Source organism: Meleagris gallopavo, chromosome 1, assembly GCF_000146605.3.
Source record: "Meleagris gallopavo isolate NT-WF06-2002-E0010 breed Aviagen turkey brand Nicholas breeding stock chromosome 1, Turkey_5.1, whole genome shotgun sequence".
Lineage (NCBI taxonomy): Eukaryota > Metazoa > Chordata > Aves > Galliformes > Phasianidae > Meleagris > Meleagris gallopavo.
In genome coordinates, this window is record NC_015011.2 from 83,275,165 (window position 1) to 83,301,756 (window position 26,592).

Below are 26,592 nucleotides of genomic sequence, written 5' to 3' on the forward strand. Positions count from 1 at the left end.
TATATATCTTTGCCAGTTCTGGTAGATGGGATTTATTAGCTTCTGCTGCCTCTGAGCTGTTGAAGTGCAATTGCAAGATCAGGTCTTGGATTTCTTCTCTTTTGCTTCTAATCAGCTGACGAGGAAACCACTTCTCCAGATGCACTGGCTGTTCAAAGTCAACTATGGGATTCTGGTAAAAAGAGAAAGAAATAAAAACAAGAATATTTGCAGCATGAATTTCCCATTACAACCTTCAAAAGGAATTCCAAAGCCTTCCATATTGCTGAGACCTAGCATGCATAAATAAGTTACCACGAGATATAGTTGTCAAGATCTAAGTTAAATTCCAGTTCCTCCACTATAACACGAGCTACTCATGGTAAACAAAAAACAGATTATCATCACTTCCTCTTAAAGATACTTTAATATAAGCTCATATTCAATGCTCATTCTACATACTCTCAATATGGTTAGACATGCTCTCCATATTTAACAGGAGGCAGGTGCACTTCAGTCAAAAAACACACATGTAGGATCACACTATATGGAATAATTAAGCATACTGCAATCAAGCAAGCAAATTTTAGGCACATTTTTTATTGTCATGAGCTGGACTATCTGACAGAAGAAAACAAAGAAGCAAGAGTATTGCCAGAAATTCTAGTAGGACATAGAAAGGGAGAATTTGGACCAAAAGAGGAAAGCAAATTCAAATGGCTGAGATATTGCTAGCTCTAACAATAAGACCACAACACTATATCTCAACTGCCAAAGTTTTTTTCTTCCTCTCCTCATCGTTCTTTTGCCATGCCTATTTTTCACCTTCTCCTTCCCATGAATAAAGATTCATGGTAAATTCTAAAAGCAAAGTGAGAATGGCTTATGAGTCCTGGTATGTTTAGCACAAACAGCAAACTACCTCATCCTGATCTGGCTTCTGCATTGTTACAGAATGGGCAGTTCAGAACATTGGTAAAAAAAGAAAAATAAATAAATTCATCTTCTACCTACCTATCACAAATGGATACCTACCCCATCACTGAATGGATGAGGCTGGAAGAGACTTCTGGAGGTCACCTAGTCCAAACTCCCTACTTAAGCAAGGCCAAATAGAGCAGATAGCTCACAACCCACATTACATCTTTGACTCTAAACTGATGAGACGTGGATCTGATAGACGGAACACTTGGTGAATAAAGAATTGGCTAGATAGCTGCATTCAAAGACTTGTGGTCAACAGCTCACTATCCAAGTGGAGACAAGTGATAAGTGGTTCTTCAGGAGTTGGTATTGGGACTGATATTATTTAACATCTTCATCAGTGATGTGGACAGTGGGATTTAGTGCACCCTCAGGAATTTTGCAGATGACACCAAGCTGAGAAGTACCGTGGACATGTTGGAGGGACAGGATGCCATCAAGAGGGACTCCAACAGGCTCAAGAGCTGGGTCCATGCAAACAAATTGTCGTTCAACTAGGCTAAGTGCAAGGTCATGCACATGATCGCAGGCTGGGTGATGAATGCACAGAGGGCAGCCTTTTGCTGGACTTGGGAGTATTAGGGAATGAAAAGCTTGACATGAACTGACAATGGGCACCTGCAGCTCAGAAAACCAACCATACTCTGGATTGCATCAAAAGAAAGGTAGCTAGCAGATCAAAGGAGGTGATTCTCTCCCTCTACTCAGCTCTCTCCTTCTACTCAGCTCTCATGAGATCTCACCTGAAGAACTGTGCTCAGTCCTGGGACTCACAGCTTAAAAAAGGCACGGAGGTACTAGAGCAAGTCATGAAGAAGGTCAAGAAGGTGATATTTAGAAGTATGTACTGAACATTTATGAGAGATTCCCTTAGCTTTGTGCATTGTCTCTTAAGGATCCTAGTTGCACCTCTTTGCAGAAGCTGCTGCCTGCACAGACAGTGCCATTCAAAATCCAAAGGAAAAGCTGAACAAAGTTTGAAAGGCAACAAGAAGTGAGGACCTGCACAGAAAACATGTCTTTGTACCATTTGTAGGCCAGAAATTCATAAACTACATAAGATCCAAATATATCTTTACAGCTGCAGACCTTGAATGTGTTAACATAAATGCAATATTAAACCACAAGGTAGAAATGCCTGCCTAAGAAACATAGAGAAATCATCTGTGTTCCAGACACAAAGACCTCCTGACACGACACAAAGAACAGCTTTTATGTTCTCTTCCTCATATACAGAATCACAGAATGGCCAGGGTTGGAAGGGACCTCAAGGATCATAAATCTCCAACCCTCCTGCCACAGGCAGGGCCACAAAATCCACATTTAATAGTAGATCAGGCTGCCCAGGGCCCTATCCAACCTGGCCTTGAATACGTCCAGGGACGGGGCATCCACAACCTCTCTGGGCAGCCTGTTCCAGCACCTTACCACTCTCTCTGTTAAGAATTTCCCCCTGACATCCAAATACCTTAGACAATGTTAGACACTAAGCAACATAGGTTTTCTGTCTCGGTACTTCTCTCAGAAATAGTAGTTTATGGTTTGAGGTGATTTTAGGGAATAGGAAAAGCAGATTCTTTTATTACCTGGAAGAAGCTTTCCACATATTGTAGCAAATACACCCCACAGTCACTACTATTATCTTGTTTAGGCACTCTTGGATAAAAGTCAATCATTGTTGATTTACTGAATTCACGATGTGTTTTTCGTTTAGCTTCCCATTCTACTTCAAGGTACCTATAAAAGAAAGCAAATAGATTAATATTTGAGAAATAAACCAAATATCTCCCAAGATCAATGCATTTTGATAAGCTTCTCGATCTTGTTCTATAGCTGAACAAAATGTTAAGATAGCCTTAACTAATTTATTTCACAGAATCTGTAAAAGAAATTCGTACAAGTAACAAAATTTCCACACAGATTCAGTTTTATCATATAATATACAATAAGCAAAGTGGAAAAGATGTGTGAAATTATTTAAGAATAATAATCAATTATCATCATCTGCATTGAGTTTATTCAAGCTATTAGGATACTAGGTCATTTTTAAACCAGAGCTCCAGCAAGAATTCAAGTGATATTTCCCAGATTGTGTTCATCCAAAAAAGCCAGCAGTGCTTTTCTACCTTAAAAAAATTAGAATTTGAAAAATTTAGAAAGCTATTAAAGTTAAACTTTAAAGTTCACTTTTTTAACTTCAGCTACAATTACACCATTATAAGCCTTGCAGCCCACGAGGGTATAAAGTGTTGGAAAACCTGTTAAAAAACTTAAAGGATCATTTCTTTAATGATTACGACTTACTTGTTATCAGTTTTTTTTATTGTTCTCTTGCTTCAGTAGCAACTCACTGATTTCACTTTCTGAACTGACTACTGATTTTGAACATGGGATTGAAGGCACAAGTGTCTGATAAAATCAGATTCAGATCTCTAAGCAAGGTGATGCTACAGAGGAAAATTACAAAGCTGCAGTTTGCATTTGCAGGAAGAAAACATGAAAGGCTAAAGTTCAGCTAGAGTTAAAATTGGCCAATAATGTTTCAGATAACAAAAACAGTCCTTTCAACAGTATGCTAATAGCAAGAAAAAGTCTAAGGAAAATATTGGAATGTTACTGGATAATGCTAGTCACTTGACGAATAGAGATAATGAAAAAGGCAGAGGCATTTAATGTTTTGATAGCCTTGGTCTTTAATAATTACAGGCTTTTCATTGCCCAGTGCTGTAAGCTGGGGGAGCAATGACTTTCTATTTGTTATATTAAAACTGTAATGAACCAGGACTCCTCTCAAGATCTACCAAAGATCTTGGGAGTCTGGAGAGGTCTCTTCCAACTGGAAACTAGCCAATATTGTTCCAGTTTACAAGAAGGGCAAAAGAGAAGACCCTGGAAATCATGAACCTATTAGTTTAAGTTCAGTAACTGAAAAAATTATTGAAAAGATTAACACTGAAAGGCATTCAAAAATAACACAGTCATCAGGTCCCATCGACACAAATTCACACAAAAAAATTCTGTCTCACTAATTTGATATTGTTTTATGACAAGACCACATATACACAGGACAAAGGAAAGGTGGTAGATGGATTTTTTCTGGATTTTACTAAGGCTATGCACTATTTTTGACTTCAGTTACAGTTGCAAACACTCAAAATTTCTGAAAAATATATGTCTGACTTCAAGGAATAAAAAATTACACACACATTAAGTCAGACCTCAGTTTGATTTCCACAAGGCCTTGTAATTCTGACAATAAAAATACATATAAAACACTCAAAGCAAATTTTGAGAAAAATGGCACCTGTGAATAACAACCAAACATAAAACAAAATTCAAAGAGTGTTTAGTGAGGCACATGTCATAAGTACACCAAAAGGACTTATGCCTGTAGACTTTAATTTATTTGTGTTTGAACACTACTCAAAGCATAATGAAAATCAACTTAGGGAAAAATAAACTAAGATGAGAAGGTTTAGGTTAGATTTAGGAGGAAGTTTTTCACACAGAGGGTGGTGACACACTGGAACAGGTTGCCCAAGGAGGCTGTGGATGCCCCATCCCTGGAGGCATTCAAGGCCAGGCTGGATGTGGCTCTGGGCAGCCTGGTTTGGGGGTTGATGACCCTGCACATAGCAGGGGGGTTGAAACTACATGATCATTCTGGTCCTTGTCAACCCAGACCATTCTTTGATTCTATGAAACAATAAGTTATGGAACCTTTGTATCAGTTTTCTTTTAATTTCTGCTTTCAGTGTGTAACTGCAAATTGAGGTTATGATGTCTGCTTCCCCAGCTTCACATCTCAGTAAATCATCTCTTCTTTTTCCTGACTTTTTGTGACACCTCTGTGACTGAACACCAAGAAATTTCGCTTTCTGGAATTTTATCTCTGGGAGTAGCTCAAAGAATAAGTCGCTACACCAATATATATTAAACAGAGATTTAAAAATTAAAATTGCTATTTCATTCTTCTTCCCAAGACAAACATGGTGGGGAGGTCTCTCTAGGGAACAGATACTGTAAAAAAATTAACTGATTTTCATTTACTCCCACTGCAGTTCTATGAAGGATTTACTTCTACAAGAAGGGTCTTTTCTGTGTAGTACAGATTCTGGTTTACAGATTTTTCTGTATTGCTGTTACAATAATGGTTGTGGCTGCTTATGAGTTATCCTTTAGCAACAGAAAGGTATATCTTCATAGAGAAAAGTATTTTAAGCATAGAAATATGACCAGCATGGAAACTATTGTCACTTACTCTCTCAAAATCTGAACTGTCTTCTGCACAGAACCAGCCTTCAAAGAATCTAAGATCAGTATACAAGGCCTGTAAACAACAACAAAGTCAGTTCAGTCTTTCATTACCAACACTACCAAAGCAATTTTTTTTTTTTTTAATATAGCTTAACAAGAGCATCAATAACTAAACAAATGTGCAAGAAAATAGAAAGTCCCTACATCTGTAGGTGTACAACAAATAGCTGAATCAATCATCATGGAATTTTTTAATAAGATCTTTAATGATACAACATTAACATAAAAACAGAAACATACCTTTTACAAATTTGCCTTTTGGAATTATTTAGGGAGATCTGGGAGAAGAGAAAATAAAATTAATTTTACAAAAAGTACAAGTGTGAAAACAAATGTCTTTACAGATTAAAAGCCAGAGCCTTCCCTTTCAGAAACAGAAAACTATATGAAATCTTTTAAAACGTGAAACAATAGCATAAGCAATATAAACAGGCAAAGGAGGACTTCAGACTAATTCAAAGTGCCTTGCATATGCTGCAGACCACATAAATAATGACAGCTGCTGCAAAAAGATGACAAAATCATTTGTTCAAGTCTCAGAGCCTTCAGAAATAAAGTAACACATTTCGTCTGTCAGTATAGCAAGGCACTTACTTTAGAAATACCTGAATCCAGGACTGAGGCAGAATCAGCAGATTCATTGCCACCTAGTGCAAAAGAACAAATGTAGTAAGTATTAAGAAAAGATTCCTTAAAGTGAAACATTTTCATTTTCAAATTAATGATTATGAGCATTCAAAAATAAATAAATTTTGCTTCCCTTCTAAATAGTCAAATAGCAGATTTAGAGGGCTTCCCATCCTGACAATATTCCAAGAACTTTCACTCACGATGAGAAATAAGTCACTGCTTTACCTCTCTTCCACTATTTTGCAAAGTTGCAGGAAAAAAAGAATGCAGTGTAGTCCTTGCTATTCATAGTAATACAAAAACATACTACAACTTAAGAAATAGCTTTTAAGACATTATTTCTCTCCCTCGAGGATTAATAAACTATCAGAATTGTATATGAACTGATAATTTTCTTTTAGATTATCTACCTTTGGAGAAAAAAAATCTGTTTGCATCCGTTTCTTCTTCAGGATAGGCCAACACTGAACCAATTACAGAGTCATCACTCTTGTTCTCTGACTGAAGTGGAGATAGATTAAATGAATTCTGATGAGGACACTCTTCATATACAGTTTCTTCTAACCAAGGAAAACAGATAACTGCAATGTACCAATGAGACCTGCCCAACAGTGAGAAGGGGAGGAAAAACATCAAAATTCTGTAACATTTGGTTCTGAAAAGGATATGAGAAGTTTTTATTACACTGAGAGCTTGTGGAAAACTGATCTATTACACATAACTGCTGTTGCAATGTTCTTTCATGGCATCACATATAAATTCTCTGACTCACCTTTTTCTTTACATTATGGCATAACTGCAGAAATAAGTATAAATTCCTTCCACAGCAATTTATAGCTCTCTCTTACCACCCACCCCACTGTATAGTAATAAAATAATTGGTGACAGTGATCCCAGCTTTGAATACAGTTGCAAGTTAAACATGACTCTGCCTTTATGTCTTCTTGTAAGTATTCAACAGTAACTTCCAATTACTATTCAGTTCTCCTGGAGTTTTATGTGCAGGTCAGTTATTCAGCCAGGCCCAGTCACAGTGCTACTCCTGCTCCTTTTACCATTAACCCCATGAGTTGCAGAGACTCTTTATAGAAGCATTACTTGCACAAGAATCAATCATAATGGTATGAAATTTATTTTGAAATACAGAAACGCAATTTTCAGTAAAACCAAGAACAAAGATGTAAAGTTTACTTACAACAGCACTAATTAATAGGAAAATTAACCTCTGAAGAGACTTCAAAATTCCTCATTCCATACCTCACTGCTATTTCAAAATCTAATGTGATCACTTCCAACAATCCAAGCCAGTAGCCATATGGCCTACAGCCATAAATCTTTAAAATCAACATACAAATACTAAAATCTTTAAATATCAGAAAAGGTGTCTGAAACACACAGACTTACTCCTCATTCACAGGCACGAAGATATAATCTTTACTGAAGATGTTTATGTGACGAGTCCATGTTCTTACTCTTTTGTGTCTTCTTTGTGCCACTCTGGAAACCAAATGACAATTATTATTGAGGTTTGTTCATTAAGAGTAATGTATACAGATTTAGTATTCCTACATATTCCTAATGCCTCAACAGGTTTTTCATTTGCTCTTGACATATTTTTCTTTTGACAGAAAAAACAAAACAAAACAAAACAACAACAACAAAAAAAAACAGCAAAACACTATGCCCAAGTAAATAACAAGCCATTTCTGAATCATAAACTTTCTGGTAAACTATTCATTGATGTGAAAGATTTGCTGCAATTATTTATCGAGTAATTATTTACTACACCAAATGCAAAAATTGCATCTATCTGTTAGTGTAAAAGCAGATCTACAGAAGTTCACAACATCCACAAGTTCAATATCACACTGTTTCTTTTGAGAACCTATTGAATAGTCTTCATTTCAGAAGCACAAACATAAATGCTTTTTCCTAGGGTACCCCAGCAAACCGGTAGCAAAGCCAGAACCACAGCACAAATTCCCTCCAGTCCTGAGCTATAATGGTTGGATCACAATTCGTTTCTATGCCTACAGACATAAAGCATAGTAAAAGGATTCTAGGAGAAAAAAAAAAGAAGAAAAAAACTACAAGACATTTCAGTTCAGATTTTCAGTTTCTTATTATCATTAAGTTAAAATGGAGACTAATGGTTCAAAAAGCCTTGTACTAATGTGAACTGAAAGCAAAATCAGGACAAAATCTCATCACTATTTTAATTACATTCTGAACTATGACTAAGAATCATAACTTCAATGTGGGAGGAAAGGGAAAAAAGGAGCAAGGAATGGAAAACCAAGCTGCTGAAAAGCTCTGCAGAGGACATTGTTAAGTGAAGGCTGCTAACATTCTCTTCTACATGATTGAGAAGTGCTGGAAATATAAAAGAGGAGGACATGTTTGCAACTTGGAAAAACACCTATATAAGCATCTAAGCTTTCTTAACATGGACAATTTTGTCTCCACTCCAAAACATTCAGGATCAGAAGGGAGATGTTTTTAAAAAAAAGACATTATCTGAAGCACCGTTTCTTGGATTTTTGAGACTTGTATGTGTAAACTTGGTGTGTAAGAAATTTTTTTCAGTGAACCTTTGGACAATAATTTATTATCAGTGTGCAACATGAAATACGTGGTAAATCTAAAAACATTTTGGACATACGTTACTTAAAATGATGCATACCTTTCAAAACTCTGAATCTATAATAAAAAAAAAATCAAAATCCATAAGTAACTGTATCAAGTGAAGAAGATGAAACTCCTAATAATGGGGAAAGGTATTAACACTTTTATTCCTATTCTGTTTGAATAATATACAGATTTTAATTAATATATTTCAACTGTGAGTTACAACATTTAACCACTAGTCGTTTGGAGAAAACTGATTAATATTTAACGTGCTAATTTGAAGAAAACGTGCAAATTTCTCAATAGCAGCAACAAATAGTTTGCTTAAGGTCATTATGCCATCTAACAAGAACTTACGAAACTTTGGGATCTTCCTCAGAGAATTTTTCTGTCCTCGTCAGACATTTATAGAAGAAGCTGCTAAAAATGTGTGTACGCTCAGCAAGATGCTTTGGTGCCTTCTCCAACAACAGGTATCTATCAAAGAAAAAAGATGGAAATTAGCATTATTCCCTTTCTAGAAAGTATCTTTACTGATCAAGAGAATAACTATTATTTTAATGACTTTGCATATTTAGATTATGCTTAATATCAGTTGTCTTCACAATCGTTTGTTTTTTTTTTTAATCTACTCTATTTTATATTATTTACATGGATGAATATCATCACAGACTGAAAAGGCCAAACAGCTACTAAAAATGCAGATGCTTTTATCTCAAGTTTGTGCTCCAGTATTAATGTTGCTATCCTTATTTTTACAGCTATGTTTCTACGACTTGCAATAAAGCCAGGCCTAATATAAGACTATGCAGTGTTATACTTCATTTACAAAAAGAATAGAACAGGTTAGTAGTACAAATTACCAACTTGACTTGTACAAGTTAAACACATGAAAGTTGTGTGAGATGAACTTTCCAAGGTACTCATTTAGTATTATATTACTGTTGATCATTTTACTATAAACGATGACTTGAGTGTTTATTCTGTCACTCCAGAAGGCCAAAGCTCTCAATATTTAAGTAATACTACATAAGGTGCCTCCAGTTTCATTTAATGAAATATATAGCACAGTCATATATCATAGAGGTTTTACCACAGTGAAAGTCAAGACTATGGGAAGAAGTCTAGCAAATATAAAAAGCAGGGGGTTTTCTGCAATAACTGCATCAAATTCCTTTATTCAAACTTCCTTTTCTTTTCCTGGTAGAAAGGAGCTACAGTTATTACAAGGACTATCCTGCATTTTTTTTTTTTTTTTCTGGTTTAGTACTGCATATAGGAGCTTTTGTTGTAAAAATACAAGAAAACACTCTGGTACGTTTGCTATCCCATTCCTTTAGACTAAAAGTTTTAACTGCCTCATTATTGCTCATGTTTACAGAAGCTATGACTGATGCCAAGCTGAATGGAATTCCTGCAGTTAATCTTCAAAGAAAGGCAGAATGCTGCTTAGGTCTAAGTCAGCATAAGGAGGGAATGCCTACAACGCCACTTACTTTCACAAGCAACTTTAGTAGGGTGGCATAGTGCAGGTAAGCTCACCTTCTTCAGAAGTGTTTGTTATGTTGCTTTTTGCAGGAGCTGTATATCAGAAGAATCCTTGAACACTTACACAGAATAGCTGAGGATACTCAACTTCACGTAAACCTAGTAAATTAACTACCCAGAACCTCTCTTTGTTTAAATGCCTGATGAAAACTGCTCAGCACTTTCTGTTCTGTGAGATACGCATGCAGCCTTTTTTCCATCCAGCTTTTTGTTCTATAATCTCCGTAGTGTATCACAGCTTTTTTAAGGATCAACAAGAATGAAACTGAAACAGACTGAACTTCAAAGAGTATACAAAAGCTTTAAAAAAAGGCATACAACCTGATAATACTGTTATTTTAAAAATTATCATACCATACCTAGCAATCAACTTTTACAGTTACGTGAAAGTCTAGATCAAGTTCAGAAAGAAGAGGACAAGTAAGCATTTGACTACTTACTTAAGATAGAAATCAATGATGACATCATTAAGAAACTCTCCGTATTCTAAGCATTTTAGGTCTTCTCTTGTGACTCCAAGTCCTCCTTTTGCAGGTGGGGGTGGATAAACAATCAGACTAAAAAACACAAAACACGTCATAACAGTAAAGAACCACGTTCTATACAACACTTCTTTTGTATGGTCATTCTACATGAAAAATACTTTCTAGAAAACCTGGTAAAGTGCAAGTTCTCAGAATCTTTAACCATCCCAAAAGTTCTTTAAGCCCAATAGTAAGAATGTTTACAATAGTGTTCATGTACCCCACTGCACACTAGAATTTTGAGAAAACTTCTGAAAATGAAATTTTTTACTTTTACCTTTTCCTCCTTTTCTCTTTTCGTTTCATAAAAGTAATTGATAAATGGCTATACAAATTGGGAAAAATACTAAGGCACGTATTCTCAGAAAGTTCTCAAGAACAATTTATTCCAACTAATATTTGCCATGCTAAATATATGATACCTGCATTACACATTTGCATGTTCCCATTTTCTAATGAATTTTGTTAAGCTAGGTCCTGTAATAACTAGTGAAACGTATGACAAACTAGTTATACATAGATCAAATGTGACAGAACAGTGAAAGAAAACACTGTTTAAAGGAAAAAAAAAAAAATGACACAAGTTACCAATCATTTTGCTGTAATATGAACATGGACACTCATAGAGGCCATGAGAACCCTATCCTCCCACTGATGCATCCATGATCTAGCCTAGCAGTCTCAATTCAGGTATTCCCTGATTTCTGAGGTTCTATTTCATCCTGTAACACACTCGTCTGTTAACTTTTGAATAACGACATTTATATCTAGTGATACTATACTCTATTACACAACACCAAAATTAACTAGAAATGAAAATTACATACTTCTTAACTGCTCCAGATTCTCCTACTTCTTTCCATTCTTCATTCAGTGCAGAAGATAGAGAGATAGAGTAGCAACCACTATTCTGCTTATTCGCAAGGGCGTAACTGGGCCTGGCCACTTTTGGTTTTGGTTTCTACCAGAAAAAGAAAATAAAAAGTATCACAAAACATTATTCAGCATTTGAAGCTGCAGAGCAGCCCATGGAATGTCAAGAGGTCTCTGGAATGGGAAAGATACACAGCTTCTTCTCTACTGCAGCCATTCACTTCTAGTTCAACTGATAAATAGATTCATTGCTTCTTACTTGACTAACTCCTAGCTTGCTGCCCTTGGGTCACCACAACAGCAGGGAATCCTTATGGTCTGGGCATATGCAGCCATAAGTCAATCAAAAGCTTGAGCATTTGCCACTTATTGATGAGGTCCCTATCCGCTATCCCTTCACACATATAGTCTAGTTTATCACAAATTGTCCCCTTTGTAAGAAGTAAATAGCAAACATAATTGCGTTGTGTTTTTTTGTTTTGTTTTGTTTTTTAACTAGACATACACAAAACATGTTTTCTGCACCTGTCTGATCCAACACTGAGTGGAATATGTGAACACCAACAACTGGTGATTAATCAAGAAACAGTTACTTGCTAACCTGAAATGTAGGCTCTTGAGCAAACGAGATACTCTCTTTTGTTGCACACTGCTTTAGCAGATCCTCACTGGAACTTATAAAAGAGCTCTCTTCAGGAGACAAGTCCTTAAACAAGAGTAATGCTTGCTTGAAAGACAACAATTCAGGGAGATCTGGCGCTCTGTTTTTCTTGCTTATCTCTGTAATTAATTCAGACAGCCTGACGACTTCTTGTTCTGTGAGTGGTTGGGACAGTTCAAGAAAAATAAATTCACTAGACTTGGCTGGAAAAAGGAAAGAATGGATATTATTAACGATACCGCTGTGTGACAAAAGCTCATCTGCATACCCACAAAGGAGCATAGAGAAACAACAGCAGGAGAATACCAAGTAATATCTTTCCTGGGTTCACCAGAGAGGTTCATCGGCTCATCAGAAGCCCAGCTCCACAAGCCCAGAGAAGCACAAGGGCACAATGGCAGGCAAAAACCCCAACTGAGGACTTGGAAAAAGGGACATCCCCATCTGGGCTCTTCCCAGTGCTGTCCCAGGAGAGCCTCAAGTCCAAGTGTGAACCCCATCCAGATGAGTTGATGCCGAAGCACCTTGTGGATAGAAGGGGTTTGCTGCTGAGGTGCACTGTACTCATGTTGGGATATAAGGCAAGAGTACTCACATGGTTCGCTGCTAACACGTTTTCCTAATTGGGTTTCAATCTTTTCTAAATAATCCACAGACAACCAAATGAAAATTATTGTTGTTGAAGAACAGCCACCATCATTTTTCCACAAGCCAAACCTTCTCACATCCAAGGTATCCACAGCCAACTTAATATTCTTATTAAGTGCCACTGTAAAAAATAGGATTTAAAGTAACTAACTATTCGTGGCTGTAGAAGAGAAAGCTACATGCTGTAGTATGAATAATTAGAGTTACCACATACTAAAATATATACACCATCGGAATTTATTAAAACTGTAATTGTATATTTCATTCCTGGCACCAGGGAAACCATTTAAATTACATAAAACAAAGTTATCAAACCAAAAATACCAAAAATTTCCTGTTTTCTTTCAGTCAATCCAACCCAGAACTGCTCAGAAAACTTTTCCTGTGAGATACAATAAACCATGCATCATCTTGGGAAAACAGAATGAACGCAAATCTACAGTTACGTTCCTCTTAGCTTTAGTCAACTCATACATTTTTAATAAACCTAAGGGTCTAAAACCCCTGATGTGAAAGGATATACTTGAAATAAATGAAATAGTTACATTTAATACAGTCCAACACTTTGTATAGGCAGGAATGCACAAACAAGGCCACTAAAACAACAAGTTCACTTTAAAAGCACAAAAAGTAGCTATTATCAATGCTTACACTACAGATACCACTACCTCCATTTACTGAAAAATGTTTATTTCAAAAGTGATTCGGTGTCTTTGTGAAAGATTATGAATTTTATAGGCTGAGTATCATGTAATACTCTAAAGAATAAATTTAAAGAAAAGGCTAAATAAGTTTGCCTTACCTTGAAATGGTATTGTAATATACTTGGTCATAAACTGGAATGAGATTGAAAAACAATATAAATGAATTCACTTTTTACAAGTTGAATGTTTTATTACCTCCACATCCTCCCTTATTTATAGTCAAATAAACTTAAAATAATATGCCTAATTTGAGATTTGTCTTTTTCACATAAAACAAAATTCCTAAATGCATATTATGAATTTAAAGAGTTACATTCAGATTCTTTCAAAAAAAAAAAAAAAGATTAACACTTAAAATGAATTTCAGGAGATATCCTTTGATAAAGACTGTCAGCTGCACTACTTGAACGAAGAACACTCTGTAAACTGTCCACACTGGGATGTGACCTTGGTATTTGCACTGATCTTTGAATTAAATGCCTTTAAAATTTCGATGTATATTGTCACTATGTTAGAAAAACTTGGCTAAATAAAGAATGTTTTATCATCACTTTTACTGAAGGGTGTAGTATGTGCTGAGAGAAGAGGTTTCTCTTCCCTTATGTGATATACTGTGGGTATATACAAAGAATAAACTTGTTTGTCCTCCAAGGAAAGCTTTCTACCTAAAAGTGTTCTATTCCAACTCATCTCTGGAATTATTTTGTCATTTAATATAGGAAATTTCCATGAGATGTTTTCATTACTACATGAGAACTGCTGCACAAAACTGCTGTTTTCTTATTATTGCAAACTACAGTATTTCAAAATGTCTTATTGTAAACAAAAAAGACATTTGTATTCCAACATTTTTTAATTTCTATACATACAATGAGCCTGTTCAAAGATCTATATAAGTTCCCACAGTTGGTACTGCAATTAGAGTACACCTTCACTTATATTTCTACACTTTGTTGAGCAGCAATTAATGCTTTTAGTTATCATTTTACAGCTCTCTGAAGCTACAAACAATTTTCTGTTTAAATGGCAAGATTAATGCATATTGTACATGTGAACTATAATTATCTTATTCTAGTATCTGTATTATTTTTAAGAAAATTAATTTCATTTCCAATTGACATCTACTCTACCACAGCCATTATTTGCTGTTACAATTCACAAAAAACTGCCCCAAAATGATTTCTGTCCCACAGCATTTACCAGAATCTTTACCTCTGAAAACTAGAACTACACAAAATTTCTACTGACAACAATCCAAACATACAAATATCTTTCAGCCAAAGCAATTTGATGTAATGATAATCAAAAAGTGCATCCACACTAAATTCCACTGGCTTTATTTAAACAGAATTTTGTTTTTTAAATATTCTCAAATGTAACCATAATAGACAAACTTACCCTAACAGGACCTGTTGATGACCATTTAAAATTCCCAATGTACAGGCTTTCAAATTCAAAGTCTAATCTTGGTTTCATTTGTTCACTATGTATGGTTCCAGAAGGCAAGTTGGAAGGACATTTATCTTCATCTGACTTTGTTAAAAGCTGAGGGAAAAAAATGGAGGGGGTATATGAGCTTCTTTAAATGAGTTCTTTCCATTCTGTAGTCCTACATATTCTCTTTATGTTTTTAAGAACTTATTCACAAATTGCATAATAGAAACAGTACATGTTATCACAGTCGTTACCAACTATCTCCTCGAGGGCTGAATAGTATCTTACTCTGATCTCCAAATGCCAAGACATAACCCGGACTCTTTGCCATCTATATCCAAGCAAAAACTCAAACAATGGAGCAACAGGAAATACTCTCCTTTTGATATCAAAAGTATAGATCCAATTCAATGCTTATTACAGTAACAATGCATTTGTAAGACAAAGCAATGATGACTCTCCTGGCCTGTTTTGAAATTACAAATATATACCAAATTCAGGTCAAACAAAACAAAACAAGACTCATTAAGTCCAAAACATGGCAACTGTTGTTAGGTTTAGATTCAAATTCCACTGCTAGCCACATAGGAAATGGAACTTCACCTCACCTCTTTCTGCTGTCCAGAGAGTTGTTTTAATTTCTCCATGCAGCAAAAGTTAGAACAGAGGATCAGAAAACAAGAGAAACAACTACGAAAAAAGTACTACAGCTACTGTTTGGTTGTGACTAGTCCATATCTGCTCTAATCATTTCACAGTTGTCCCACAACATGCAAGAAAAAATAAACAGCAAATAAATAAATGAATACTCTGACATAACAATACATAGCTCAAAAACTGCACTACCTGTTCTGTGTGACTTTCCACATTATCTTCCAATAGCTTTTCAGAGAAATGGTCATCAGACTGTTGGTCTATTTCTTGAACATCAGTAATACTATCCTGCAGTTGTTCCATGCATTTTGGTTCAGAAAGTCCTTCTTCATCCTTTGGTTCAGAAGATCTGTCTTCATCATCACTGGAGAGGACAACTAAAGATAAAAAAATATATACATTTACTACAAGATCCAGACTTGAGAATATCTCATTGCAGATTTCAGATGAGCAAAAAGCTCTTTCTCTTCCAGTATATAATACTGAAGTATGTTATCCCAGCCAGCCAAAGGCTGTGTGTATGAAGGTGTCTGTAAGAAGTAGTTTTCTATCTTTATTATCACTTGTAAGAAGTAGTTTTCTATCTTTACTATCACTTTGTATCTCTTCTTCAAAACTGCTTGACTCCCAAAAGAGACAAGCAACAAAATATCTGCTTCAACAACAACAAAAGTATTTGACTCAATTCAATTCAAATATTATTAAAACATCCAAGATTGATTTTCTATATTTTCAAAGCCAGCTGCAGAATACAGACTGGAATTTGAAAATCCTGCTCTCAGCTCTGTTTATCAAGTACAAAATGCTCTGCACTCTGCTAGACTGAACTGGGCACTGTTCTCTGATCTGCATAATGCATTGTGAACAACACAATATGTGTCCTCAATCTTTGACTGTATATATTTCAACTAGTCAATCATGAATGAGTCCCTAAGCATGCCAATAATAAATCTCAGCAACACAGTTACAGTACATACTTGGATCAGCTGAAACAAGTGGCCGATTACTCCTGCAGATTCTGTTCTTCAACTTGTTCACGTACTGTGATGTGTCCATGTTTACCTTTCTGATGGTACTAACTCGAGGTGAAACACTAGTGGTAAGCTGCTTTTCTGACAAGTTTCTGGAAGGAGACTCAGAGCCAGCCTCCTCTGAACAGCGGTGAACAGGTCTTAATTGCTTACTGGTAGGAGTGCCTTTACAGTTTCTCTCCAATGTCTGAGCAAAGCAATCCTGCACCAGGTTAGATTTGTGATCTTGTTCATTCTCACAGGGAATTCTGCAGCCAGAAGAGCGAGTTGAACTTAATCTTTGCTCTTTCTAGAAAACAGGAATCAAAGGATGTTTATTTATTCCTTAATCTTTCTACGCTGGTTCAGACTAGTAATAACTGAAACTTTGCTACATTCTACATAAAATACGTAATCATAGCTTAAGGAGACTGCCGTTAGAGTTGAAGACAGTGTAATTTCTTTCTCCCTCTATTTCTTACTACAAACAGATATGGGAGACAACCTGTTCAAAGCCTACTCAAAACTGCTTCAAACTGAACAAGAAACTATTTCCGATTTTCAGTTACTCTCCCAGAATTTGTTGATGAACGACCAAGCAACAGCAACATTTGTTACTTTGCAAATGTGTGCTTTGGTCAACTACCTACTTCTGTAAGTTTTTAATCAGAAAGTCACAGATCTACCTTTATCATATTCAAAAGCTTAAATAGAAACCATAACATTTACTTGACTGATTCAGTCAGCCTCTCCTTTTTTCCTTTTTTTTTTTTCCTCCAAATCTTATTAACTGAAAAGAATAAAACTTTAGGGAAAGGTATGGTAGACAAAGGAGGAAGAAGGAATATGGCATCCACAAAATTTCAGTAACTCCAGGTATACTTTGCAAGTCTTGTACCAAAATTTCCTAATCAGTTCTATACCATCCATGAAAGAAACATAAGTACCTAGATTTCTTATTTCCAATTTTGTTTTCCTCCATGCTCTGCTCTGAAGGAAATGTCATCTTTCATCCTTTGTGACCTTTCTGCTACAACAACCATATACTGATATTGCGAACAGAAGAACCTACATTCACTCTTCTCGATGCACCACTAAACTCCTTTATTGTAACAATATTGGTTGGTACAACTCTCATATTTTGGATCTTGCTACTGGTCTACAGAAGCACTCATGCACACTTAGTGTGGGCACATATACACACAAGCATAAACATTAAAATTAAACACAACTTACAGACTGTAGAAGCAATTTTTCTGGAATGTGTTCTTTACAATCATCAGAAATATGGCCACTAAATCTTCTTTTCCTTTTCTCAGAATCCAAAGAGCTTGATCCCTTCCAACTAGGAGAGGTAGTGTTCATGTTTTTTCTCTTCTTATCCAGTTCATCAGAGCTCTTGTTTTCTGTGTCAGAAAATAAGTAATTTAAGGGGTTATCCTTAAAAACTGTTGTATTTCTTCATATTTGTTATGTTTTATATAAAATGCATGGAACTAGACACCTTCCACAGAAGATAGTTCTTCTCTTTCACAATTGCATGTGGTTGCCGGAATATGTTCCCTAACATTGTATACTATGTTACCACAAGAATTGATGAGGATGTAGCTAAATTTAGAATTCCCACATATGGATTAACACTCTATATTCCACAGATTTTCTCTTCGTTTCTGCTGGATGCAACATTCTGCAATTCTTGCTCAAGTCAGCAAATACTACTAAACAGTGTTCAAAAGATTGCATATTCCCCCTAGAGGATCAGCAGAGAACTCATTATTTTCAATAAGAAAAAAACAAAAATTTAACAAATTTCAGTAGGAATCGCAATTTGAGAATTAATATATTCAATTCTTGACTATAAAAGGTTTTTTTAATATATAAAATCATTATTTAACGGTGTAGTTAGGCTTCTCTCAGTTACCTTTTGTTCACAGATCTGATTCACCATTGGTTAATTCTTATTTAAAGACATTGTTACTTGATATATTTTAACATGCTTGTAAAAACTTGGCTATGGGGAAACATATAATTCATGCAAAAAACAATTTGTTTATTTCTCTGCTCTCCTCATAATACCAGACTAAATAAAGACCCCCAAAAAACTCCCAGCAATTCATATTTAAATGCTAGATTATTGCTCACTACAAACCTTTCTTCTCCAGCTTTCGTCTTCTAAAAGTCAAGACAACGTTACCTCTTTCTGGTTCCTTAGAAAGATTGCCATCTGACTTTGTCAAGCAATGCTCTGACCTGTGAAGAACATGAATGAAAACTTATCTTTAATTTTGAAAGAATACTGAATAAGAATCTCAGCAGAAACAAGTTAGTTAGACAAACTTTTACCTCTCTGACAAGCACGTGGAGCTTGGCAAATGAAATGCAAACTAATCCAGTTCCCATTATGAAAATATTAAGATACTCTGACATAACTAACGAAATGAAGGCAAGGAATGAAGATCTGACATGCTTGACATCAGACAGTGAAATATTATTTTGCAGCAAAGCATGACTGCCATGAGAACATAAAACAAATTTTTAAAAGAGAAGAAGTCAGCTGATTGTATCCTTGCCTTTGTCATGAATGCAGTAGGAATGAAGCAAAGTAGTATATTTTTTATTTAGATTTAGAATTGATAATAGAGTCCACTGGATAAGTTCCTGCAACGAGAAGAGACTTGAAATAGAAATTCCTGCTCAAAAGAGCCTGAAACAGTAATTTTGAAAGAGAGTAAAGGAAGGTGAAAGGATGTGAAAGAGAAAGAAACAGAAAAGAAAGAGACAGAATCTACAGTATGGAGAACTAGAAAACCTACAGGAGTTCATCTGAGTTTGTAATCTCCTTCAAAAAAGAAAAACATCCAAGAAAGTAATCAGTTGATGTTTTTGCTGTTGATTGTGTTTGTTTTTAATAAACTGGAGAATTTACTCAGGATGCACTGGTAGCTTGAACATTATGACATCCGTACATTTGAGTCTGGACCTTGTAAATATACCTTTATAATATACCTATAGCCACAGATTTAAAAAGTCTACATAGCCATACTTTGGTTTCTAGCATACGCACTATGATACCATATTTAATTATATGTTCATATTATATTTTCTTAGAGAAACTTAATTCCATTCAGTATACAAGACTTCTCTTATGAAAATGTAATAGCAAACTAACCTTTGTGACCTCTCCTTTATTTGCTGAGAGTGTTGGAAGGTAAGAAAATAATTTAAGATTTCATAGATAAAGCACTTTAATGCTGCTCTGGAAAACTCATTCAATTTCTCCTTTTGTCATTTCCTTTAGTACAAAATGATTTGGGTTAATAATTTTATAATGTGCTGAACTTGGAATTTAGCAGTCCAATTTGCAAAGAGCTAACTGATGATCCTAACAACTGAAATCACAAACAGCTGAGTTCAGACAAGAACATCATGAAACACAGGAAAAAATACTCTTGACATCTTTAACTAGACAGTCAAAATCATTTCTGAACAGCTGCCTAATCTTCAGTGCCATATGTGTAAACTGCAGTATCACAGCTTTTTGGGAATGTTGTGAAGATACACAGATGTCCGGACTGCTCTGATATTACAGTGCTGAACACTACATAATCATCATGAAGAAATCATTAATTCTCTTTTGATTCATGATGAACCACAAATGTGTCCATATGCACAAAAAGTGTAAATGCATAGAAGCAATATTATTCTCTCTGTATTTGAAAAAGACAAAGTCTTCCATAGATGAGGCAGCTCTAGTTATGGAATAGCTACCTTACTGCAGAAAACCTATTTTGGAACCAACGTATCTCTCAATTTATATGCTTGTATGCAGAACTACTATTTAATCTGACTGCTTTGAATGATGATACTTGAGTTGTTCTCAACATCCATGAGAACTAACTATGAAATAAATCTATCAACAACCCTAAGTTTCTTTATATTTAACACTCACCTTAAATTCATTATAATGACCATGACTTAAACAAATGCATTTCACACTAGTTGCAGTGAAAAAGCAATGCAAAATCCACTAATTCTTTAACATCAAAAGGAAGAAAGGAAACGGGGAACTCGCATCAAATTCTAGTTGACTGAAAAAGGTTAACTTATTACCACCCTGTTTTGATAACACACAATTCTTTGACTTAATCTGTGATTTTCGCAGTACAACAAAGGAACAATTTTCAGTAAGGATGAGCCCATATTCTAGCTATTTTGATGGAACCAGAGAATGTCAAATGGCCACATATGTATATTCATAAGGGGGGAGCTTTTGATCTGCTCTGAGAGAAAAGGCCTCTACAGAATCAATGCCAAGTGTATTCTAAATGCAGACATTAACTACTGAAAGGTGACAAGGATCAAACTATGTCTTTGTTGGAAATAATCATAAATTCTCCATTTCCCATGTAGTACCTATTAAAACTTGCACTAATACCCCAAGGTCCCAGAGAGGGTTGGGGGGAGGGAGAGGTGCAAAATCCTCCTAACATTCCTGCTTTCTAGTAACAAGTTTTTCACTTCACACATTAGTGGGATAGAAATTTAATCCTTCAACACCAAATCTAAAATAAGATGAGTAAATCACGCACTAAAAAAAACTGATATAGACCCTTTTTAGTCAAAAAGATGTTAACTAAAAGTACAGATTTTATTTAATCTATATAAACATATATCTAGTTCCATACCTATCTAAAAAGTCTGAACTTTAATGGTATATCTCTAATGAATTTCTGTCACTGGGCATTATTCTCTTCACAGGTTTATGTAGAGCAGAACAGTTATCAGCTATTTCAGTCCTGAAGAGTTCAAAGCCATTTTTGTACTTTGTACTAAAACTGAACAGCCAGCCTTCAATTATGAGCATGAAAAACTACACAAGATGCTTCCCTAGGTTTGGAGAATAATATTTAAAAGTTTATGCTTTTCTTTCTACGAATGCACTAAGTCCTTTAGTCCAAAAGAATGCCAAGAAGAAAAATAGAATTCTAAAAATTAAAGATTTTAAATATTTTGTACAGCAAAGTGATAACAACAGAAAATTCCAAACTCGTCAACACTTAGTCGGTCCCAAGTTATGAAAAGATGTCTTAGCAACAAATGACATACTTCTGGAGTGACACTTAACAGACACTTTAATGAAGTGCTCTAACTCTCTTATTTAAATTGCAACTTTGTCAGATTAATTTAACTAGTAACTGAGATCCCAACAGTAAAAGAGAAAGCAATTCCTATAATTCAGGTTCTCAATCAAGTTCATCTATCAGAATGAAGAGTAAGACTTAATTTTCTCAAGAATGCGTAGGATTTCTTATAGCTAGAAACTGTTGATTATTCCTGCAGTCACCAGTCGTTCTTCTTTTCCCTTCTCATTCTATTTTTCCACATAGATTTCTTGCTATTTGTTTCTGTGAATACTTTGCTACTGAGCAAAGGCCGTAAAGGAAGATACAGTCATAAAAGGCAGGAGCTTACTCCAAGTTCAAATGTCATCCTGGACTGAAACAAACACTGTGTAATTCAACTATCTGCTAGTATAGCACTTCAACTTTGCTATGACAGTCAACGTAAACATCAGAAAGAAAAAAAAAAACATATGCTAGGCGACGAGATATACACACATACAGTCCTTAAACTGTGCCAGTCTGTTGATGAGACTGCGACCCCTGGTGGATTAATGAGAAAAGAAATGAACAAAGAGAAATTTGCCAAAACTTTGCAAAGTTAATTGAAACTGTGGAAGAACATATTAAAAGCAGCAGCAAAGCAAGAGTGAAATATGTTTGAATTACATGGCAACCCTCACAAATCAAAAACACTGATCTATCAAAAATGGAAATTCCTTCTACGAGAGAAAAGTAGCCCATTAATATCTGATACAGCACAAATGAGAATAAATGCAAAGTTAAAATGGTTTGTCGTAGATGTTAGTTTTCATTCAAGAACACTGAAATGCTTCAAAGCAGGAATATCATTAAAAATTGTTTCAGGGCAGTTCTTCTCCATTGTGAAGCTGTATCATTTCAGGAAGACTGAAAAAAATCAGCATGGAGTAACATACCTTTCAGACAGAAAAGAACTTTCATGAGGAGAACTTAATATTTGACATGTTTGTGCGCTGGCAACAGATGATGAAGCTAGTTGACCCAATTGTAATTTCTCAGCATCAGATAAATTAGAATCAATTAATATGTGACTGTCCACGTATTTCCTTCCAATTCTCGTCCTCAGGACATTCGTCAAGATAACTTGAGGTTGCCTGCCATATATATATAACAGTAAATCATAAATACCACACTGAGATCTAGAGAAAGAAGTTTCATGTTATATTAATGCATCTTAGAGGCTGGATGATCTCCAAAATCAGCGAACATCATTACTCTTTTCTCAATCTTATGTCAGTTAGAGACATAAAACAAAATCCCATTATGGAAATTAAAATCCAGAGTAAGCAGATAAACAGAAAATATACAAGTCAGAATCCATACAGCGAAAGGCCAATGAGATAATTTCAACTTAACCAGATACAATTCACACTACATTGCTCCTAATACCTCATTAAAGTAAAATAAAATTTAATAACTCATGTCTATCTCTAAGTAGTTTCGAACAATAGCTGTATACATTTCTCTCAATTCTGGAGCAAGCAATCTTGATTTTCCTGTGAACAAGAAGCCTCCAGTAAAACAAACTGAACTCTCCCAAGCAATTATTCAGTAGGTAAAAAGCAGCACATGCACAAGAAGTTAGCATTAGAGTTTGTTCCCTTCCTCAACTTCCAGGTGACATTGTACAATACAGCAAAAGCAAGGCTCAGAAAAAAATCTTTTAAGTGTTAGAAGAGACAATCACAAAAATAAGCTAACTAAAAATATGGACACACAACTGTCCACTTGACCACAAACATAAGCAGCAGCACAAATTATTTCACATTATGCAACTAAAGCTGGCTTGTTTTATAGCCTTTGACTTATTTCCCTTTTCTCTGTCAAACTAGGATTTAAATTCTACAAATTCCATTCCAAGTTATTTAGGATTACAACGTATCATCATGATATTTTTGCCATGACAAACAACGTTGTCTTTTGGGTATCTACTGAGTAATTCTCTTGTCTTCACAAAGTACGCTCCAGTATAGACTCCATGGAGGGGAGTGCTCAGATCTCTTCCTTCACTGAGATGTAAACCTAATTTTAATCAGGAGGCTATATTAAGAACAAGCTGTTGCAGAGGCCAACAGGTGAAATGCAATGATTTATTATTATAAATATGATATAATGGAAGTCTGATGCAAAAGAATATCACAGTCTGGATGCAAACTCCAATTAAGGAAGTCCATTATCAGAAGCTCAGAGAGAAACATGAGTGAAAAAGACATTAACTTTAGCCATATGTTTCCTAGACAGCTGCAACTGACCACTGTCTAAGGAAAAGAGATACTAGACTTGATATACTTCTCTTCTGATCTTTCTGCCTGTTTTTATATTTTCATAACTGGTCTGAAACAGTGACAATACATTCCCAACCTTGCCCAATACAGAAGGTCATTAAATGCAAATGTGTTCCCCTTTTCCCAATAAGTAAAAAGTAAAAAAAAAACAAACTATTTTTTGAATGTCTAATGACTGAAACAGAATGAACTGATCTTGCCAGTACAGGATCACCAACAAGCCAACTGATCAGAAATCTCATTACAGTGCACCTGGCACCATCTCTCTCATAGATTATCAAAAGGAAGTAGATGCAATGGAATTCAATCAAGTCAGATGACATAAGAACGTGAATAAAAATGAACACGACAGCTGTGATACAACATAGAATACCTTCTCATGAAAAACAACTGCAAGCAAAATGATTTTGTTTAGTGATATAAGGCAAAGACAACATACCTTTTAGACAGAAAAGGGCTGTGGAGAGCAGGGTTTAAAATTTGCCATATCTTTAGGCTGGCAACAGATGATGAGGGTGGTTGATTTGACTGCAGCTTGCCAGCATCAGAAAAATTAGCATCAGTTTTAGGTTGTGCTTGTGTGTATTTTCTTCCTATTTTCGTCCTCAGGACATTCGTCAAGATAACTTTGGGTTGCCTGCCATGCATATAATAATAAATTAATAATAGGGTGTTGAGAGCTTGTTAAGTCACACGAATGCAGCAAAGCTTTTCCATGAGTTTCCTGTCTCTGCATCATATCTTATATCTTCAGTAGTATTGACGCCATTTTCCCAGCAATTTACAAAGTAATTCTCTCTGTAGGAAACAAATTATAACTGCATCTCTTATCAGCATATCTTTTCAGGGTTTCTTCTTCTATTATCAATGACTGATTGATCTGTGTATGATTATGAAGTGGTAAACCTTCCATGTAGGGGCAAGGAAATTTCAGTACTTATTTCTTATTGCGAAATGTCAGAAGTGGAGTCATAATGGCCTTCTAAACTATTCTGAAAGTATACACTTGAGTATTTTCAGGGTACAACATTAACCACTCATATTGTGGCATCTTGTTTTAGACCGTTACTATTGGTTTCCATATCAAAATTCAGAATACAATATTGCTGTAAAATAAAATCAAATAAGATATAGTTGACAGTTTTGAAGCTTCAACTGATGATGTTTCTTCAATTTCACTACAGAAATAGCAAACAATTATGAACTACTAAGTTAATGAAAACTCCCTGTTAAGGGTCTTTAAACAAGAATTAAATATGTATCAAGGCCAGTAACTTGAACAGTTTTCTTTAAGCTGACAAGTATTACATACCATAGATGATTTATCAGCATTTATCCTAGATTGCTGACTACAATTTCAAACAAGTGAGAATTGGACCTGTTTTATCAGGGCTGTTTATAAGAGCACACATACAAGCTCAAGCTCATAAGACTACCAATGTAAGAACTCCCTTCTCTCTTGCAATTTCTTGCCTATTCTAAATTGCTCACCTTCTTTTAAGCTATAGAAAGTTTTACTGTTCACATAGCTTTTACATGCTACAGCAGTATTTCTGGGTTGCTATTGCTCAGTGGGTTAACAACTGTTGTGCCAGTGATGAGCTGCATTCTCATCAACAGAACAGTCATATTGTACCAGGTGGTAAACAGATCAACTGGCAAGAAAATTACAGAAGAACAGGTATGTTTGAACGTTAAATATATATATATATTTATATATATGGAACTGCTACACTGATGAAATGTGAACAGGGAAGTGTTTCACAAAATCCTTCTGTTTCACTCTTGCATGAGTTGCTGCATGTTGAGATTTCTTTTCCCTTGTTACTTGCCATGTTAATACACAACCTCTCAATGAACAAAAAGGTCAATAAGCTTCCTATGCACAGTCTGCAAAACCTGCATGTAAACTATGACTGCTGATCAATTTTAGTCAGATCTCTGCATCACTGAATGCACAATGAGCTGCTGTCATCAAGAGCTCTTCCAATGAACTTCCTGAACTAGTAGTATAATGTTTTTATAATCACATACCCCATCAGCAAGAGTATTTTGAGCATACAGAAACCACAGTGTTTATTTAACTGTGAATTACATAGATGTACTACTGTACTAATATGTTAGTAATAGAAATTTTAAAACGAAATAAACAACAACCTTTTTTAAAATTTATTAATGGTATAAACAATACTTGTTCCTGCATGCCAACGGATTGCCCTGTGGGCATGAAAACCACTTTGGAGACAACTGCCCTACACAACAGACACAGAACTTAAGTAATTCCAATTCAAAACTAAGTAATTTTAGCTCAAACAAAGGCAGCTTCCTTCACTCTCTAGGATTCCCTTAGAATTTTCCCAGAGGAAAATGAAACGGCCAAAAAGTACTGAGACTTTGGCTGAGATATAATTAATTTTATTCAGTAGCTCTTATGATGTTATGTTTCAGATTTCTGATTAAAAAATGTTGGTAACGCACCAATATTTTACTTGTTGTTTAACTTGCTCAAATAATACTAATGACTCAACTTGAAGAATTAAAAAAAAAAAAA

The 26,592-nt window shown here is 35.3% G+C and overlaps 1 protein-coding gene across 1 annotated transcript in view; it reads right to left on the minus strand.

The window, feature by feature from the left end:
• Window positions 1-11: 11 nt before the first annotated feature.
• Window positions 12-26,592, minus strand: part of SENP7 (SUMO specific peptidase 7) — a 39,532-nt gene continuing 12,951 nt past the window's right edge. The window contains 21 exon segments of the mRNA XM_010720386.3: window positions 12-61; window positions 64-172; window positions 2,550-2,700; window positions 5,225-5,293; window positions 5,521-5,558; window positions 5,875-5,927; window positions 6,321-6,511; window positions 7,315-7,407; window positions 8,896-9,015; window positions 10,527-10,643; window positions 11,438-11,571; window positions 12,085-12,347; window positions 12,740-12,913; window positions 13,595-13,628; window positions 14,895-15,041; window positions 15,777-15,961; window positions 16,562-16,904; window positions 17,831-18,000; window positions 18,744-18,844; window positions 22,653-22,850; window positions 24,481-24,678. Of these exon segments, the coding sequence (XP_010718688.1) occupies window positions 36-61; window positions 64-172; window positions 2,550-2,700; window positions 5,225-5,293; window positions 5,521-5,558; window positions 5,875-5,927; window positions 6,321-6,511; window positions 7,315-7,407; window positions 8,896-9,015; window positions 10,527-10,643; window positions 11,438-11,571; window positions 12,085-12,347; window positions 12,740-12,913; window positions 13,595-13,628; window positions 14,895-15,041; window positions 15,777-15,961; window positions 16,562-16,904; window positions 17,831-18,000; window positions 18,744-18,844; window positions 22,653-22,850; window positions 24,481-24,678 (2,914 nt within the window). The 3' untranslated portion in view covers window positions 12-35.